This window comes from Phacochoerus africanus, chromosome 2 (genome assembly GCF_016906955.1).
Source record: "Phacochoerus africanus isolate WHEZ1 chromosome 2, ROS_Pafr_v1, whole genome shotgun sequence".
NCBI lineage: Eukaryota > Metazoa > Chordata > Mammalia > Artiodactyla > Suidae > Phacochoerus > Phacochoerus africanus.
Genome location: NC_062545.1, coordinates 12598649 through 12618529, shown reverse-complemented (window position 1 = coordinate 12618529; position 19881 = coordinate 12598649). Strand labels below are relative to the sequence as shown.

General features: G+C 42.9%; 2 protein-coding genes across 6 annotated transcripts in view; one reads left to right on the top strand and one right to left on the bottom strand.

Moving 5' to 3' along the window:
* OPRM1 (opioid receptor mu 1) overlaps positions 1-19881 on the top strand; it is a 170563-nt gene that overhangs the window by 93371 nt on the left and 57311 nt on the right. The gene's annotated exons all lie outside the window — the stretch shown is intronic.
* The window catches only part of IPCEF1 (interaction protein for cytohesin exchange factors 1), a 165003-nt gene continuing 148008 nt past the window's right edge, over positions 2887-19881 (bottom strand). For all 5 annotated transcript variants that reach the window (XM_047769880.1, XM_047769879.1, XM_047769881.1 and 2 more), the window contains 2 exons: positions 15851-16044; positions 2887-8061 (listed from right to left, as the gene is read on the bottom strand). In XM_047769880.1, coding sequence (XP_047625836.1) covers positions 7855-8061; positions 15851-16044 — 401 coding nt within the window. In that variant the 3' untranslated portion in view covers positions 2887-7854. The remainder of the gene's footprint in view (positions 8062-15850; positions 16045-19881) is intronic.

The following is a 19881-nucleotide window of genomic DNA, read 5'->3' as shown; positions in this document are numbered from 1 at the left end:
AGTTCTTGCTATTTATTATATGATGTCATAAATGCGGTGAACCAATATGGGTTTCTGTAGAGTGTTCCAGTGGCGTATGGACACATGATGTACGTGACACTTTGCAGAAAATTAATACAGGCCTTGGGCAGGACCATAAATGGGTATCGTCATCCATCCCATGTAAACTGTGAAATGCTTCTGATCCTCCTTCGTGGTGTTGAAGAGAATGCACTTACCTAACCAAAGTCTAGGTAATTGAGCTCTGTTCTGCTCTAGTAAAGATAACATAGCCAATATCACAACTTCTGTTGGGATTATAACTTGGTTAAGTTTGAAAGAATCCACTATAATTTGCCATTGTCCCTCTTGGGTTTTCAGGAGACCAACTGGTAAACCGAATAGGTATGAGTGGGGACCACTATCCCTGTACATTAAATCTTTTAGGGTAATTACATCCCCCTCGTGCCACTCAGAGTGGCCATTATAAAAAGTCTACAAGTAATAAATGCTGGAGAGGGTGTGAGAAAAGGGAACCCTCCTACAGTGTTGGTGGAACTGTAAGTGGGTACAGCCACTATGCAGAACAGTATGGAGATTCCATTAAAAAAAAAAAAACTAAATATAGAACTGCCATGTGACCCAGCAATCCCACTCCTAAGCATATATCTGTAGAAAACCATAATTCAAAAAGATATATACACCCTAATGTCCACTGCAGCTCTATTTGCAATAACCAAGACAGGGAAGCAATGGAAATGTCCATCAAGAGAGGAATGGATAAAGAGGACATGGTACATATATACAATGGAATATTACTCAGCCACAGAAAAGAATGAAATAATGCCATTTGCAGCAACATGGATGAACCTAAAAATTATCATACTAAGCGAATTCAGAGAAAGACAAATATCATATGAGACCACTAATATGTGGAATCGAATAAAAATGATACAAAAGAACTTATTCACAAAACAAACAGGCTCAAAGATTGTGAAACCAAATTTATGGTTCCCGAAGGGGAAATACTGGGGCAAGGGATAAATTAGGAGTTTGGGATTAATGTAGACACACTACTCTATATAAAATAGATAAGTAACAAGAATCTACCGGAGAGCACAGGAAAATCTGCTCAATACTGTGTATTAACCCATATGGGAAAATAAGCTGAAAGGAATGAATGGGTATATGTATAACTGATTCGCTTTGCTGTTCCCCTGAAACTAACACAACATTGTAAGTCAACTATACGCCAATAAAATGTAAAGCAAACAAAACGAAACAGACTAGCATCAAGGAAATACCTGTAAGGATAAGGATGGATGTGCTAGGGTTTTTTAAAAAGAAAAAACAAATACAATCCTCACATTTTAAGCTACAAGCGCCAAAACCTGTGGGAAGTCCATGCTGATCCGTATAGTTGACCATCATTGCACACTCACAAGACACTGCGACTTGGCTGGACCCCTGGTCAGGGGGACGTTTTCATCCTCTGCTTCACAACACTTGATTCTCAAAAATCGCTTATTGTAATTCTCCGTCTTTAAAGGTAAGAACTGTTAAAACCTGATGTTATGGTGAAACTACCGTACATGTTATATATGTATATGTGCACATTAAAAAAGCTAGAAAAATTCTCACCCTTCTCCTCATAGACGTGGAATTACTTTTCTGGTGGTGGACAGATTTTTGAGGCAATCAAATTCAAGTCACCAGATATGACAAAGGTCTTTCGTGTTTATAGTTAAAACTTAGACATCCTGAAATTTCTGGAGGAAATGGATGGTTCCGGGGGGCCTATGTGAGATATTTGAAATGGAGGTTTGCAGCCGGCAGAACAATGGCCATGAATCACTGGAATGTGCATAGATGTTACAAAGGGGAATTAAAGCTGCAGGTTGTTTCACGTTGCTAAAACAGAGCCCGTCGCCTGGATTATCCAGGAGCGCCCAATGTAATCACAAGGGTCCTTAAGAGTCAGTCTGGGGAAGGTATGACTAGAGAGAAAAGGTGTAGAAAGATACAGTGTTGCTGATGTTGGAGATGGAGGAAGGGAGGCAAAGAAGGCGGGTGACCTGGAGAGCACAGGAAAATGTGTTCTTTCCTGGAGGTTCTGGAAGGAACACAATTCTGCCAACACCTTGATTTTAGCTCAAGGAAACGAGCGTCAGACTTCTGAATCCACAGCTATAAGAAAACACATTTTGGTAAGCTGAGACGTGTGTGGTGATGAGTTACAGCAGCAATGGGAAACGAATGCAAGACCGTTCCAGAAAATAAGAACATGCTGTGTGGATGCCTTTGGTAATCCCTTTGGTCTAGAATAATGTTACTGCTTCCAGATGTGTGTAGATAGATTTTGTGGTGGCCGATGGAAGGAAAAGAGGATGGAACTCAGCATGACCCATGAAAATTGGGGGAGAGAGAGAGAGGGAAAAAAATAACACTTTGTATAGACAGCAATCACGATGTGAGTCAAGTTCAGGGCAGGCTAATTTCCTCTCATCAGTGGATCCAGAATAAAGGCAATTGATTAGGCCATTTCAATACTTTGTGTTCTTTTTTTCACAGAGATTCTTATGTCTTTTAAGGAACACATGTGCCACTGATTGTAACTTTATAATCTGTCATTTTTTTTAAAGATTCTGTAAACAAAATGTGGGGGTGCCTAATAATAAGTCAAATTTTGGGCACCAACAATTTTGGAAAATATAAATATCTTTGTACAAAGAAATCTATGAGCTGGGGACCAGTGTAGAAGACCACATCAGTTATTGTTGAAATAGAGTCCCTAACATAATTAAATTTTTTATTTAAAAATAAAAGCATCAATCGCCTGGACTCAATTATTTTGAGACTGTCACCAGAGGGCGCTAAAACCTTGGTAGACGAGAAAAAGCCCAGCCATTCAACACCTCCCAGGGAAGTTTTATTTTGAGGAAGCAATACTGCAGGGCAGAAGAGGAACAGCCATAGGACATTTCCAATTTTTTCCATGTCATTTTACTAGGTATATGTTCTCCTGTTTTTATTATCTTACAAGTCAACCTCAAGCACAAAACACTGGAGAAATGAGTCATGCCTCTTTTTTTCAGTTTGATCGAAGACGGTTCGGTGACAGAGAACGAAAGCACAATGAGATTGAAGGTATCATTTCCACATTAACATCTTGTCCCCAGACACCATGCAGTGCTAAATGTCACATCCCCGTCATGCAAGGACATTAAAATAGATGGCAGTTTAAAATCCTGGACTTCATTTTGAGATGCTAATCATCTCAATGGGGCATGCTTCCCCTTTGGACTCAAGATGAAGAAATATCAGTACAGAGCAGTGAAGTCTCCTCACGGCCAGAGAAATAGAAAAGCTGGGTTTTTTAAATGTAGAATCCGTTTCTTGGTTGTTCATTTTCTCTGTGGTCTGTGGTGGTGTGAGGAAGAATGAAGATGTGCCGAAGAGGCGAGAAGACTGCTTCCTGTCTCACAGCCTCGGAAGCACGTAGCTGTTTGTCATCTGGTTCATTGCAGCGACAGGCGACAGGCAGCTCTCTGTGCTGGGTGGAACTATCGCCCCTCCCAGTCCATGTCACACGGGTTGTTAGAGTCTAGTTTCAGGGCTTTTCATGTTTGGTGACATATTACAAAATCCTAGGCAGGGCAGTCACCTCGCATTTCCTAGAACTCCATTTCTCTTGTGAGATAAGTATAGAAAAACGATGGAATGGGAAATAAATTGGAAAGCCACAGTCAAATATAAGATTCTATTAGGTGGAAGAGGTGCATCGAAAAGCTTCATTTGGATATGGCAGCTTTGCGACGTATCTTGACTGCTGGAGAGACAACCTCTGCACCTAAATTACTGGCTAAATCTTCTGTGTGGCTGCATCAAAACATGACCCTTCAATGAGAGCATTATACAAAGAGGTCTATGTCCACGAATTTAAATATGGCTGGAACTTGTGTAGCTTCCCTCCCCAAACTGCTTAAAAGTATCTCTTTCATCTCTATCATGTTGTTTGTGATTTAGAGGCTAGCTGAGGCATTTAGCATAATTACATGAAAAGGAATTAAGACAGGAAGCTAAAGCCTTAACATTTAGTCACTAAGCCCAGTCTCTGGCATCTCCTGACACGTGTGAAAAGGAAAACAGAAAAATGCACTCCAGGTCTTTCAATGTATCCCTTTCCTCTGAGGATCTCCCAGCACCTAAGGAGCAGTGTTTGTTACCCAAGGAAAGAAAGGAAGCCCAGAGCTAAGTTACACCCCAGCTTGCAGCTAGCCCAACAGCAGATGGCTACAGGGGGAGAGTTAGCTTTGGGGCCATGAGGAAGAGAGATTGCACTCAAGGGAAAGAGTGATTTTCAGCAGACAACCCTGCAAAAGGCACTACGTCCCTGTGCCCCTTGCAGCGCGATGCCATTTACAGTCCGAGTCCAATGGCTGGGTCCCCTGAGCAACGGCACAAGGTGGGGGAGGGGGGACAAGACACTCGAGACTCACATCCTGGCCATGGCCAGCTGAGGGTCTCCCAAGGCACCTCACTTCTCCGCAGGAGGAGTAACGATAATCCACAACCATCCTCGATATGCCCCAGGGAGAGCACTGGGGGGGGCGGGGGTGCTGAAACACACCCATTTGCAAATTACAAAGTGCTCCTTAAATATAAGGCATCATCATTTCACCTTGAAATCTGCCTCCAGCATAGTCTCACTTTCAGGCTTGCTTGCCAGAATCTTGGTAATAGCCTGCTTAGCATCTCTCCAAGCTTTGGGTGCTGCGCTGAGATTATGGCACAACTAAGAATCATTCAAAGCAAGAGATACCTGCCAAGGGTCGGAAACGACTCAGCAAGCACTCCAACGGCCCGATTATTAAGGGCATCACACCAGGCACCAATTTGGGTCCATAGGCTCTCAATGGAGCCACACCATTCTTCCTGAGACCCCAGAGAGGTCCGGTCTGTATCCTAAGCCACGGCAGGTGCGGCAGGTTTAGACGTGGTTATGCTCAGAGATCCTCCACTTCCTGAGCGGCCCTATGGGCACACTATCCCACAGCCTTCAGACCCGACGACTGCAGCAGTGGGTTCAAGAGCCTCCCTTTAGACCCCATGAAACTGCCCAAAATCTATTTCAGAGGTGCCCCAATCCTCACGAATACACTGGAAATGAACCAGTTTTCTCAACACCCTTTGCTCCTCCCCGCCCCCTAAAAAATGGCTGGAGGCAAGACACACTGGGATTACTGCTCAAGAATGTCCCCCCTCTTCCTCTCACTTCCTTCTCTCCCCCACCCTCCTCGGTGGCCGCAGCTGAAGGTGGAAACACACAACCGAGCCCCTTACTTCCTAGCTCAACACAACACAGCTCGAACATTCGCAGAAGGAAGTCCTACCAGCGAGCAGGTGGGTTTAGGTGTGAAATCGTGCAGCTTAGTTTAACTTTTATTCTGGGAGGTTCTGCCAAGGGACTGCCTTCCTAACAAAGCAAAAACATCCAAACAACCCTGAAAAATAACTTACAGGCTGGATTAATCTCATGGATCTATTCTGTCTTTACTTTGGAGTGGTGCTGAATGACTTTAAGAGGTCAGGTAATTTGTATCAATGCAACGTCAAAGTAGTGCAAGTTCTGGCCAAGAGCTTTTGGAGTGCTTCAACTCAGCACAAACTGGTCTGAAGTGTACAGGCTGGTGCTGCAAACCAAAGAGAAGAAGGTTGAAGAACACCTGAAACTCGTCTTTCCTCCATTATTCTTTCTCCTTTCTCACCACTGTTTACACTGTGAATGCTAAACAATCCACCTTCTGATCACAGGAAGGGTGCTGCTAATTACAGAAAGAATCAATGATAATTTCTAGAGGAAAGAGAGGAAAGCACTGGCCTCTCAAACCAGAAGTTTTGGGGTCCAATCTGAGGACCTGAATGATGGCTGATCTCTGTGCAGCCAGCAAACTCGGGGAGGGCCAGGTCCTCACTAGTGCACAGTCTGAGCCTCCCCCACTCACTCAGCCCCCCACCCCCCCCAGCAACGAAATGTTTACTGGGCCAAACTGACTAGTGTAGCCTTTATCTTTCAGAAACCTCTGCTATTACAACTTGCTTCCTGTTTTTCTTTTTTTCTTTCTTAATGCTAAGGCTGCTTTTTGTTTACAAAGTATGAAGACTTCTTAGTAAAGCTTAGGGAAGATTTCGAAAAACTGTTTCCATTTAGGTTACAGATAAAATTCAGGGGTTATTTCCACTTGAACGTCACGCCACACACTGACACTCTAAAGCTGACGGTGTCATGCTGACCGTTTGCTAGAGATCAAACCAAAATGGGGTTTGGGTGGGTTGCGGTTATTCTTACGGGGAGGAGAAGTCATGGTGAAGCAGGTGAGCAGGTGAAGACCTTCCTACCGGCTCTCTAACCAGCGGAGTCCTTTGTAACAATGAACCTCAAAATTTCTAGTGGTCTTTAGTCGAAAGATTGCATTCATTTGGTTTAGGGTGTGTGGGCATACATGGTACGAAGCTTAAGGTGTATTTATTAGACGGGATAACATCAGATCCAAGTCCTTTTCCAATGAGGAGAAAGGGTTACAGCAGATAGAAATCTAAGCATTCTGGGGGGAGAGAGAGAGAGAAAAGCCAGAAAGTAAAGATTATTAATCCATGCCCCCATTTACCCCGCGAGATTTCCTGAGCATTCCTCAGACATTATAGTGCAACATAGTAAGTCCACTGAATCGAGAGTATTCCTACTTTTCTCAAGCAAAAAGTATATACTTTGAAATATACACTGAACAAAACATAGGAATAGTATGTCATCTTTTAAACCCCTAGTAATCTGAACTTCTATAAATATACTTAAATAACATATTATACATAGCTATTCACATAGGACACCAAGTGATGCATAAACATACAAAAATAAAACAATCATGTTTTAATTCTTGTGTTGGTTTTGTTGGGTTTTTGTTGTTGTTCTGTTGGCATTTTTTTTTTTTTGAAGTAAAGATACTAAATTAATTGAGACACCAGAATCCTCTTGTCAATACCGATCCTGGGCAAGCTGGATGTACACTGGTACCAGGCATAGGGACCGCACCCAAGGGCGAAGGCAGTAAACATTCCTTCTGAACGTATTACTGTCCTACCGTGATTTAGAAAAGCGAGGTGTAATGAGACCATTTAGCTGCTCCCTGGAAAGGAAACAGCAATCAGATCCCCCATCCCAACCTGGACAAAGTATAGACATCTTGAGCTGTCCTTGGAGAGAATGGAATACGAACGTGCTTCCTTCTGGGGGGCACCCACACGCCACTTCCTATGAAGTATTTCTCGACACATCAAGAAGGCACCACCACGCTGGACCAAAGGCAAGGAGTTTGGGTTCACATCTGTCACATCACACCTGTCCTGCTCCTGTGGCTGCTATAGAAAGCATCCCTCCACCCAAAAGATGATTTGGGGACCTCGGCTCCCCAGCCAGATGGAATATGTCTGTTCTTCTTTTGCAAAGCAAAAGACTTCTGGGAATTCATATCCCTGGTAAAAGCGATCTTTTGGCCATGGAAGGTTGTCCAGTCTCTTGAGAGCAAGAAACGGAAGATACAGTTCTCGCATCCCACCTAGACGCTAGCACGACGGAGAGCTCCCGGGAGGAACAGAGGATGGCTCGTTCACCCGGACTCCATCCCTCCAGCTGGGATGGAAGCACTGGAGCTGGTGACGATGCCACCATCAGGGTTTGTCCTCATCCCAACCGCATCCCTAGAGGTTCCACGAACTGGGTCTCAGTTTTCCTTTTTAAGGGAGGAGGTCAAGCTCTTCTGACATCTCGAAGAGTTGCTTGGGGTGAGAGAGAAGGAGGAAAAAAGTCCTGGTTTGTTCTCACATAGAATTTTCAACGCAGGTAGAGGAAGGTGGTCTCTCGAGTCCCTGGGGGGAGGTTTCGGGAGCAGACGAAGAGACCCGCCGCTGCTGATAGATATCCTGGATCAACATCGTGTTCATGACCTTCCATTCCCTGTATTTTGTGGCTGTCAGCTTCGGATCATCCAGCAACTGGTTAATCATGGCCAGGTCGTGTTCTTTACACTGTGCAAGTAGAAAAAGAGAGAGAAGAGGGTGAGATGTAGTGATTTATCTTTTATCTCTTTTTACAGCTGCACCCGCGGTACACGGAAGTTCCCAGGGTCCTTAACCCACTGAGCGAGACCAGAGATCAAATGCACAACCTCACGGAGACTGTGTCCAGTCCTTCATCTGCTGAATCACAATGGGAGCGCCTACAGGGGTTATCTCCATTTCAATAAACCACCTTCAGCCCTTTTACAAATAAACCCACATATACATTGACCATAAAGTTATCCAAGTGCTTTTACACAGAAATATTCAAATCCCTGCAACTCTCCTAAGGGATATGACAGGACACCCATCCACATAGGCTAGCCACCAAGAAGGTAAGCAGCCTACCCAAGAATTGGAAGGAGAACTAAGCCGCCTAGTCTCCCATGGAGCTCTTCCCAGATCAATCCGCTGTAACAGTCCTACCTCCGTGTGAGCTTTATTCTTCCAGGAACCTACAACTGCGTTATCATTCCGTTGACCACCCAAACGGCACTCAGTAAAGCTAGGAAATAATACGTTCCCTAAGACATAAGACAGTATAAAACATATCTTTTTAATTTCTATTAAATTATCTTACTTTTTAATAAATCACACATTTACTTAATGAATATCTACAGAATAAATATGTAGGCTCTTTAGTCAAAGACTGCCAATCGTCCATCAAAGCAGCGTGTATTCTGATGACGCCAGCAGAGTAAACAACCTATTCATACGATTCTCCCTACCTCCTCTGAAACCAGTGACACACATTTCTGCAATGTCTATTGGGTTAGGAGACTTGGCTGTACCCCAGGAATGGAGTAAAAATAAGATGTATCAGCCTCCACATTCAAAAGGGATCGCTCATCCTGACAAACTTATCTCAAATCTATTCCTCTTTCCTCCATCCCTATGACCATAAGCCCAATTCTGGATAGAAAGTCAGACTCGACCCACTGCTGCAGTCTCGCAAGTGAGGTTCCTGCCTCCAGCCCCCACTCTGTATCCACCTGCTGCGTAGCAGTGCAGGGGATCCACCTAAAATCCTGTGTCCTCTTAATGGTTCTCCTTCACGTCCAGGGTTCCGCGGACTTGAGCCCATCTGTCGATGCTCTCCTTGCTTCTGATGTGCCACACTAACCGTGGGGATGTGACTTCTCTCCCCCACGCAGAGCTAGTTCACACTCCACAATGTGCTCCAGGGAAGATCGGCCTCACCTTCCTTCACCGATGGACTCTAACTCCTAGAGTGACTTTCACCGGGAACATTCTCCCACCATTTTTTCCTTACTGGATTTTACTGCAGCTCATAAATGTATATTCACTTCAGGGATCATGCTCTCTCAAAACTCTCTGAACCCCTAGATTAATTGGAAAAGCTCTTTTCACGCTAGCCTAGAGCCCTCTTAGAACTTGCCATGTCACCCAAGGATGCTCATGGATCTGTCATGCCACCTTTTCTAAAGCCTCTTAAAGAAGGTGACAGGGAACACATTTTTTTCATACTTTTTATTAAACTGTAGTTCATTTACAATGATCTGTCAATTTCTGCTATAGAGCAAAGTGACCCAGTCATACATATACATACATTATTCTTCTATTATATTCTATCATGTTCTATTACAGATGATTAGATATAGTTCCCTGTGCTATACAGTAGGAGCTCATTGCTTATCCATTCTAAATGTAAGAGTTTGCATCTACTAACCCCAAACTCCCAGTCCATCCCCCTCCCCCTCAGCAACCAGCAAGTTTGTTCTCTACGTCTGTGAGTCTGTTTCTGTTCTGTAGATAGGTTCGTCTATGCCATATTTTATACTCCACATATAAGTGATATCATATGGTATTTGTCTTTCTTTCTGACTTGCTTCTCAGGGAACATATTTTATTAACACCTGTATTCCCTGTAGCTGAGTGCCAGGCAGCCATTCAATATATGTCCACTATTGAACTAATCTCTCTCTGCCTAGATCCAGGGCAGCTTGTGCAAAGCTAAATAGTCACAACTGTGTTTACTGGCTGAAGTTCAAATTCATGACCACTGCCATTGAGTGGACTTCCACTACTATTCAGTAATCGTATCTTCTCATGTTTTCTCTCCCATGCTCCCAAATGACTATTTCAAAACTTCTCATTTCTACCCAAATCTCCTTCCCAATCCTCCCTCGTAGCTGTTGACCCTGCTGTCTATTTTCCGAGGAAAGGAAAACGTGAAGAGTGGCTCTCCCAAGCTCCTACTTCCTACATCAGCGCAAATATGTGCCCCCTTCCTCCCTGGTCATTTGGGTGAAACATCTGTGCTCCTAGCAAAGACTGATGTCTCCGCTTCTGCTGACGCTTTCTCTCTCACAGGCAGAAATGCACTCCAGCACTTCTCCCCTCTTTCCTGTGACTCCTCAATTCCCCATCTCCGTGTGATCATTCTCACTGCCATAATGTTATAATCTTATTTCTCTCATCTTAGAAGCCCTTACTTTTCTCCTTCTTTCTTTTTATTTATTTATTTACTTACTTACTTTTGTATACAGAAGTTCCCAGGCTAGGGGTTGAATTGGAGCTGCAGCTGATGGCCTACGCCACGGCCACAGCAATTCGGGGTCAGAGCCGCATCTGCAACCTATACCACAGCTGATTACAACGCCGGCTCCCCAACCCCCTGAGCAAGGCCAGGGATCAAACCTGCAACCTTGTAGATACTAGTCAGATTCGTTTCCACTCCACCTCAATGGGAACACCCAAAAGCCCTTTCTTTCTTTTTTTTTTTTTTTGTCTTTTTTGTTGCTGTTGTTGTTGTTGCTATTTCTTGGGCCGCTCCCGCGGCATATGGAGGTTCCCAGGCTAGGGGTCCAATCGGAGCTGTAGCCACCGGCCTACGCCAGAGCCACAGCAACGCGGGATCCGAGCCGCGTCTGCAACCTACACCACAGCTCACGGCAACGCCAGATCGTTAACCCACTGAGCAAGGGCAGGGACCGAACCCACAACCCCATGGTTCCCAGTCGGACTCGTCAACCACTGCGCCACGACGGGAACTCCCAAAAACCCTTTCTTGACCCCACTTTCTGACTTCAGCTAACGCTCCACTTTCCTCTGTCTCCAATGTCCTTGTGCCCATTCTTCCATAGGCTCACTCCCTCCAGACTTCTGCCCCCATCATTCCACCCAAACTGCTCTTGTTAAGACCATCGATGACCCCCATGTTGCTAAATCCAATAATCAATTATTCATCTTCCACTTCTATTTCCCGACAGCATCTGAAACGGTTCACTTCTCCCTTTCTTGAACATGTTGTTGCTGGGACACAGTCTCCAGATTTTTTAGAGATCCTAAGGTTAATGAAAATTGGAAAATTGATTTTTCAAAGGCAAAAATGAATTCACCACCACTCTAAATCAGAAAAGAGACCTTAGGAAAGGGTCTCTTCAACTTTGGGCTGACACTTTTCATAGGGTTTTAGCTCTAAATAATTCAAATTTCTTACTCTTTGGCCCAAGTCTGTGTTAGCTCTTTTACAGATTTAAAAAAAAAAAAAAAAAGTAGAGAAGAATAGAGGGGAAGGAAATTAACAAAAGAACAGAATCCTCTGAGCTCCTTCCTCGACAGGGCAACCTAGTCAACAGCTTCACATAAAGGCCTCGTATCCCCCACCCCCCCAAGGAGCAGGAGGCTTTGCACCACTTTTACAGCATCCTTCTGGCTCTTTTGGAGGCAGGCAGGGTCTGGTAGGGATGCCAAATAATACCGTGAAAGAATGAAAGTGGTACCTTCATTTTTCACTCCAAATACTCAAAACATAGCTTACTCCAAGACCTAAGCACTGGAAATGTGTCCTACCAGAGCAGTGGGGCAAAGGAGAGCTCATTCCTCTCTTGACCTAGGTGAGAGGAACCCTGGGAGAAAATTTCACTTGGACCCATGAATCATGCCATTAATCCTTCAATTTATTTATTTATTTATTTATTTGTCTTTTTTTTTTTTTGCTATTTCTTTGGGCCGCTCCTGCGGCATATGGAGGTTCCCAGGCTAGGGGTCGAATCAGAGCTGCAGCCACTGGCCTACACCAGAGCCACAGCAACACAGGATCCAAGCCGCGTCTGCAACCTACACCACAGCTCACGGCAACGCCAGATCGTTAACCCACTGAGCAGGGGCAGGGATCGAACCTGCAACCTCATGGTTCCTAGTCGGATTCGTTAACCACTGCGCCACGACGGGAACTCCTAATCCTTCAATTTAAAATAAAGACAGGCTTAGCCGAAAGTCAGGGATGTGGAGCTGTCAGAAACTCCTAAATATCTAACGGTCTTTAGTATGTGATGTGATAGTTTGCTCAACATCCTAAAAAAATTTTCTCAAAGTGCATTCATTCCAACACAATCACAGTGTGAGGATTTTTCTTTATTTCCAGAATGTGCCTACCACTAATATAAACATGATTATTAAAAGCTTCCTTGTTTCTACATGAACCTCTGTCCTTCTTGCTTTCCACACTCCAGCTTTTTTTCTTTCTTTCTTTCTTTTTTTTTTTTTTTAATTTAGGTCTGCACTTGCAGCATATGGAGGTGCCCAGGCTAGGGGTCAAATCAGAGCCACAGCTGCCAGCCTACACCACAGCCACAGCAATGCCAGATCCAAGCTGTATTTGTGACCTACACCACAGCTCACGGCAACGCCAGATCCTTAACCAGCTGAGGAGGGCCACGGATCAAATGCGTGTCCTCATGAATACCACTCAGGTTTGTTACTGCTGAGCCACCATGGGAACTCCAGAAATACATTTTTTAACTGTATTTTATTTTATTGTTTTGGCCGCACCCACAGCAGGCAGAAGTTCCTGGGCCAGGGATTAAACTCGAGCCACAGCAGTGACAACACTGAATCCTTAACTGCTAAGCCATCAGGAAACTCCTGAAGAACTTTTTAAATAAACATTTATATCGAAACATAGCATACATGAAGAAAAGCACGTGTACAATAAGGTTTGTGCTTGACAAAATTATCACAAAGTGAACACATCTGTATAACCATCACCGAGATCAAAAAAAGATTCCTACCCAGAACTTCAAAAACTTTATTTGTGTCCCCACCCCCGCCAGTCATATCCTCCCCTCCTCCTCCCCCCCACTCTCCTGACTGCTTTGAGTTTTAAAGACCGTTAAAATACACTTAGAGACGGTTAAAATACAATTAAAGGCGGTTTTACAGTAGGAAAAAAATTTAATAAAAATAGATAATTCTGATAGCTTTTTGACATGAATAAACATGCATGTGCCAAATGATGTTTCTCTAATGAATAAACAGATTGATGTGCTTTTTTGCTTTTTTTCAACTGGTCAATTTCAATGTCCTCATGTCCTCCTGACTCCTGGGTGGTTCGTAAGAACACATAATACATTTCATCAGCCCCAGCTCAAAGGATCTATGGAAGGGTCTTCTTTCCAGGAATGTTCAGCTGGGTGAGGCAGGTGGCCTCTGAGACGGCCCCAGTGTTCCTTGCTCCCTGGTAGTCATGCCTTTTATAATTCACCTCCTTGACTGCAGGTAGGCTGACCTAGCAACTTGCTTCTAATGAAGAGAATACTGTAAATGCAGTGTGCTGTCACTCCTAAGATCTGGGGGTGACCCACCCTGCGCCCTCACCCCTTGCACGGGAGGCCAGCTTCTATCTCTTGAGCTGCCTCAGAAAGAGGCTTACATGGCCAGGAACTGGGGGTGGGCTCTAACCAACGGACAGTGAACAACTGAGACCCTCGGTTCAACAACACGCAAGGAACTGAATCCAACCAAAAACCACGTGAGAGAGCTTGGAAGCACACCCTTCCCCACCCCGGTGGAGGGATGAATGAAGCCCCAGCTGACAAGTGGATTGCAGCCTTGGGAGAAGCACCTAAGCAAGTCATGCCTAAATTCTGACTCACAGAAACTGTAAAATAAGACATGCTTATTGCCTGTAGTTGCTAAGTTTGGAGGGTATTTGGTTATCTAGCAATAGATACCTAATAACTGGGAAAAAAAGAAAAAGCTACTGGACTCATCAATTCTGTGGCCACAGTGCATGGAGAACAAGAGGTCACAGAGAATCAGCTATAAACCTTTTACTGAACCTTTGAATCTTTGTACAAACCTGCACTCGCAGCAACTGAGCCCCAAGGCATGGCCCTGTAAAGGTCTAGAATCCTGAGATTGCTGCTCTTTGCAAAGCTAAACCCTCCCTTTTTCTCCTTCTAGAAGTAGCCTGAACTGTCCATGCTCTCCTTGGCTTCCATTTCCTGTTTCTCCTAATGTGGGCTGCGGCATCCCATCCACGGATACCCCTCTGCCTCGCCCAGCTCCTCCTCCCTGAATGCATCTTCTTCTCTTTCTGATGTTCCTCGTCTTTTATCACAGACCAGTTTCAGCATCTCCATGGCATTGTCCCTCAAGGCCTCAGGTAGGCAGCTGCTTCCCCCTCTGGACCACCCAAATGTCCCAAGCTGATGTCAACTTAAGTACTTATCCCATCTCATTCTGTTTTCCTTTATGTTTCCATTGTCCAGTGGCATCTACTCAGGGGTCCCAGTATCCTAGAAGAGTGCCTCATACAGAGTCAGGAAATACTTGTTCAATAAAAAATGTATTTACGCCTATCAGTTATTACAAACAAGACAGTAAAATCACAACCTATAATGGCATATTTCATTGATAACCACTGACATTTACCCACTCTGTAAATATATGGAATATAACACATTTCACTTTGAAATGAATGCTAGTGATATCTTTCATCACTAAGTGCTAGGGAATTCCCTCTACATTCCTCTACATTTCTTTATGTTGGTAAAATACACCCTTGCCTTTATTTTTCAGCCTCATGTTTGCAAGGCTTTTAGGGTGCATAGGCCTTCCACTGACTAGCTGGGACACCTGAAGAGTCACTTGGCCATCTTTTGTAGCCCTGTCCTTTTGACTGCTGATATTTCTTCCTGGCAAGGGATGCCAACTCATGATGCCAAAGGATATATACAAAATAGAATGAAAATTCAGGCTTTATCAAGGCTTCTCAGAATCTATAAGTCTTCTGCTAATTCAGGACCATTTTACGAAGTATCCTGGCCTCCACCTGTTTGTGTTATAATCTAAACCTGAAAGCAGGATGCTTTTGTTATGAAGAACCACTTCAGCTACAGGAGGCCCTGAAAACAGCTTCAGTATAGCCTATAAACTGTCCCTCGTTCCCATTATGAAGACATCTGTTGGTCTGCTACCAAGAAGTGTCTATTTCCCACAGCCCAGCTCTCATGGTGTCTCTTGGCTCCAGGGCCAATAGCTCAGAGATACTACATTGTTGCTATATCTGAAATATAGAATTTTTTTCTGGCTATAGTAGAAAAGAATGGTCCCTTTTAATGAATCAGGTGAAAGCCCAATATCTTATTAAATATTACTATGTGTTCTTCCCAGTTGACCCTCTCAGGCTCTCAGCATTTGTTCTCTCAGGTAGAAGGGTACAAAAACACATCACACATGATCCTTGCCTCCTAAAGGAGCTTAATCTTTGACATTTTATACAAAGTGAACACAAAAATCAAGGCCTACTGTAGAAATCTGAGTTGGATGCTACTGGGTGGATGTCCCAGTGCTTTCAGAACGTCAAGGGGCAACTCACCCTGTAGAGCCTGCACTGCCCTCCGCAGCCTCCACCCACGCAAACACTGCGGTTTGCATGAATCCTTCCGCAGAATCAGCATTTTTCTCAACCCACATCCACAAAGTCCATCCACAATCTGAAACTTCTTACCTTTAATGTGCTATTCAAAGTTCGGATCTTGTGGAGTTTCTCATTTATGGATGGATTTTTGCACCGCTTCACAAAGGACTTCCTCAGCTCCTTCTTGGTTGAAGGTCGCCGGTCCCCAAGAGGAGACAGACTGGCTTGCTCTAATGATTTGTAGAGCTTCTCCATTTCATCATCCTCAGACACTTTTGTCTCTTCTGTTAAAATAAAAAAATAGCAATAAACCAAGTTAATCAAGGAGAGAACATGTGAAACTGTAGTCCTAAAACAAGACCCTCCTGACACCTTGAATCTTAGACTGCCAGCCTCCAAAACTGTGAGACATAAATTTTTATTGTCTAAGCCACTCGGTTGGTGGTGCGTTGTTATGATAGGGCCATGTTCCTTTTGAAGGCACTTATTTCAGGTCTCTCTCCCAGCTTCTCATGGTTCCTTGGCTTGTGGCAGCATAACCTTAATCTCCACATGGCGTTCAACCTGTGTGCATATCTCTGTGTCCAAATGTCCCCTTTTATAGACACTAATCCTTCTGGATTACAGACTCACTCTATTGACCTCATCTTAACTATACCTGCAAAAAAAAAAAAAAAATTTCCATTTCCTAATAAGGTCACATTCTGAGGTACCAGGTATTAAGTCTTCAACACAAGCATTTTGGAGGGACACAATTGAACCCATAATAGTATATGCCCTCTAACCTCCCAAAATTCATGTCCCTCTCATATGCAAAATGCATTTCCTGATCCCAACATCTCCAAAAGTCTTAGCCCATTTCAACATCTAATCTCATCCAAATATCATCTAAGTCAGATATTGATGGGACACGGGGAATGATTCATCCTGGAGCAAAATTCCTCTCCATCTGCAAACCTATGGAAACAAACAAGTTCTCTGCTTCTAAAATACAATGGCGGGATGGGAAAACCTTAGCAAACTAATACACACCCTGAAGCTTGAGAATCATTGTCCCAGATTGCTTTTTATTATCCTTCCTAGAACTGCCCTTTGAGAGAAGAACTCCACCTGTGGTCTGTGACTCTGAGCAGATAATAATCATCCCTTATGCCACACAGCTCTGTTCCCTTTCTCAACCATGCCTTGCCACCCTCAGTTCAAATGCTTCTAGTGAAGTGACTCCACCCAGGAATCCGGGGGGGACTCCATATGATAGACTAAGCCAATGGCAGTTCCATCACATTGGCCACAGTCATCAATCCAAGAATGCACATATGTTTCAGGCCAGACCCACTGGGGCCAAAGAGACTCAATTCTGAGACTCTGGTTTGTGGTCTCAGGGAATCAATCTCTCTATTTTCCTAAACTGAGTGGTATGATCATGTGACCTGGACGATTCCAGGAATCATGCCAGAATCATGAGAATGGAGCTAATTAAGAGGATATACTGAGATATATATCTTTGTGATACCACTAGAATCCTCTCAGCTTATGGGAACAAATACATTGCCTTTATTAAGCTATTCTGGGTGCTGTTTTCAGTCATAGGCAACTGAAAGAGTCTCAAAGGATGTAGAAAGTTACTCAAAGGAAATCAGCCCTTAATGTTGCTTTAATTCCTTACTAAAAACTTCAGTTCTTTATTCACTTCAGTCTCTAAAATTAATCTTGGGAAAGATACACAGTAAGATTTCTTTCTACTATATACTCCTTAGTGTCTGTGCATTTTAGTTCCTGTCCTGAAAACAAGCCTGATAGAGGACCATAGAAAAAGTATGGCTTTAGGAGAACTATAAAAAAGGGTTTCTTCAAAGGGAAGGGAAAGGCATACAAGAGTACTCTAAGAGCATCAAAATTAAGCACACTCACTTTATAGTTTACTCCTGTAAGATTTAAATTCTTTAGGCAATAGTTTCCCCCCATTTGCCACCAGAGAGCCACCACAGGAGTTCCCGGTACTCTTTCATAAAATGGAGAACCAAGATGTTGGGCTAACTTTGCACCTAAATTATTGGTCAGTAAACTTCTTTGTTCTCTACCAAAACATTCTCCAAAAGGGGAGAAACATTAAAAACTAGTCTTAAACACAATTAACTTTTTGGCTCCATCTGTGTGCAGACAGCAAAAGTAGGTTTTTGTCAATAAGCACATGAAAAGATGCTCGGTATCATCAGTCACTAGAGAAATGCAAATCAAAACCACAACGAGATACTATCTCACACTCCCCAGAATGGCTAAAATCAAAAAGGCGCAATAACAAGGGTGGGCAAGGATGTGGAGAAACTGGAACGCTTATACATTGCTGGTTGGGAGTATAAAAGACTAGCCACTTCAAGAAACAGTTTGGTAGTTCTTCAAAATGCTAAATGCGAAGCTACCATATGACCCAGCAATTCCAGTTCTAGCTATATACTTAAGAAAATGAAAAACATATTAACACAAAACCTGTGCGTGAATGTCATAAATAATATGACGAAAGGTCTATATGCTAGGTGTTCATTAACTGATGAGTGGATAAATAAAATGTGGTATAGGCATGCAATGGGTATTATCCATGATTAAAAGTAGTATTTGATACATTCTAAAACATGGATGAACCCTGAAAAATTCTCTGAGTGAAAGAAGACAGTCCCAAAAGACACATACTGTATATCAGTCCATTTATACAAAATGTCCAGACAAGCAAAGCCATTGTGATAGAAAGCAGATTAGTGGTTGCCTGGGGCTGAGGAGGGGACAAATAGGAACTGAGAATGATAGCTAATGTGTATGGCTTTGTGTGTGTGTGTGTGTGTGTGGTGCTAAAATGTCTTCAAATTAGACTGTGGAGCTAGTTACACAACTCTACAAATATACTAAAAATCACCAAGCTCTACATTTTTAATGTGTGAATCTTTTAGTATCTGAAAGATAACTCAATAAGCCATTAAAAAGTAGGCTTTTATATAAGATTATCATGGTAACTGATGTCACTTGCAAAGCAGAAATATTAAGCATGGCAATAATCCTGGAGTTCAAACTGCTGGAGACTTCAGCAAGTCTTAAGAAATTTATTATTTTTTTATTTTGAAATTTTTATTCAAAATGGGCACAAAAACTAATGAAAACCCAATCGTTCATAGAAAACAACCGCTAAAATTTTAGTACATATCAGTATCAGTCAGAGTTAAGTCAGAGAAATAGAACCATCAGAACAATCAAAAACACCTAATAAAAATCCACTCATTCAGAGAAAATAACCACTAAAATTTAAGTATGTATTAGTTATCAATCTGCAGGTTAACCAGAGAAATACAACCATATATACATATATTTCATTGCAAGATTTATTATAAGAATTCAGATTATGGAAATATGAGGGCTGATAGGCAAGTCCAGAATCTACAGTAGGTCATTAAATAGGGTAAGCCTGAACTTTTAGGCATGAGCTGAAGCTGTAATTCACGGATGGAATTTCTTCTTCTTCATGGAAGCCTCATCTCTGTACTTAAAGCCCACCCAAATTATCTAGATCAACCTCGTTTAAATTCAACTGATTATAGATGCTAATCACACACGTGGGATAACTTCACAGCAACACCTAATTTAGTGTTTGAATAACGGAGGACCATAGAACAGCCAAGTTGGTACATGAAACTAACCATCATAGTCCACTTCTTGTCAACCTGCTACTAACACATATCTTCTTAAACCACACTTACGCTCCAAATAAAGACAACAGCAAAATCATATTTCCGCCTAACGTGATACAACTACCCCACATATACTGAAAATACAATAACCTTTTCACCAGAAAAGGATGCAAAGAAAAGACACCTGACTCTTAAAGGGGTTCATTAGCATCGAGGACTCTGGAAGTTTTCAGACCCACAAGAACACAATGATTTTATATACATCCTTTTTTTTATAGAGAGGCAGGCAGGGCTCTACTTCAAATAAAGCCTAAATACATAGTTTTTAATACCACTTTAATATTTTTAAGTGCTTTTAAAGTTTTATTTTATTTTGTTTTGTTTTATTTTGCTTTTTGAGGCCACGTCTGTGACATATGGAGGTTCCCAGGCTAGGGGTTGAAGAGG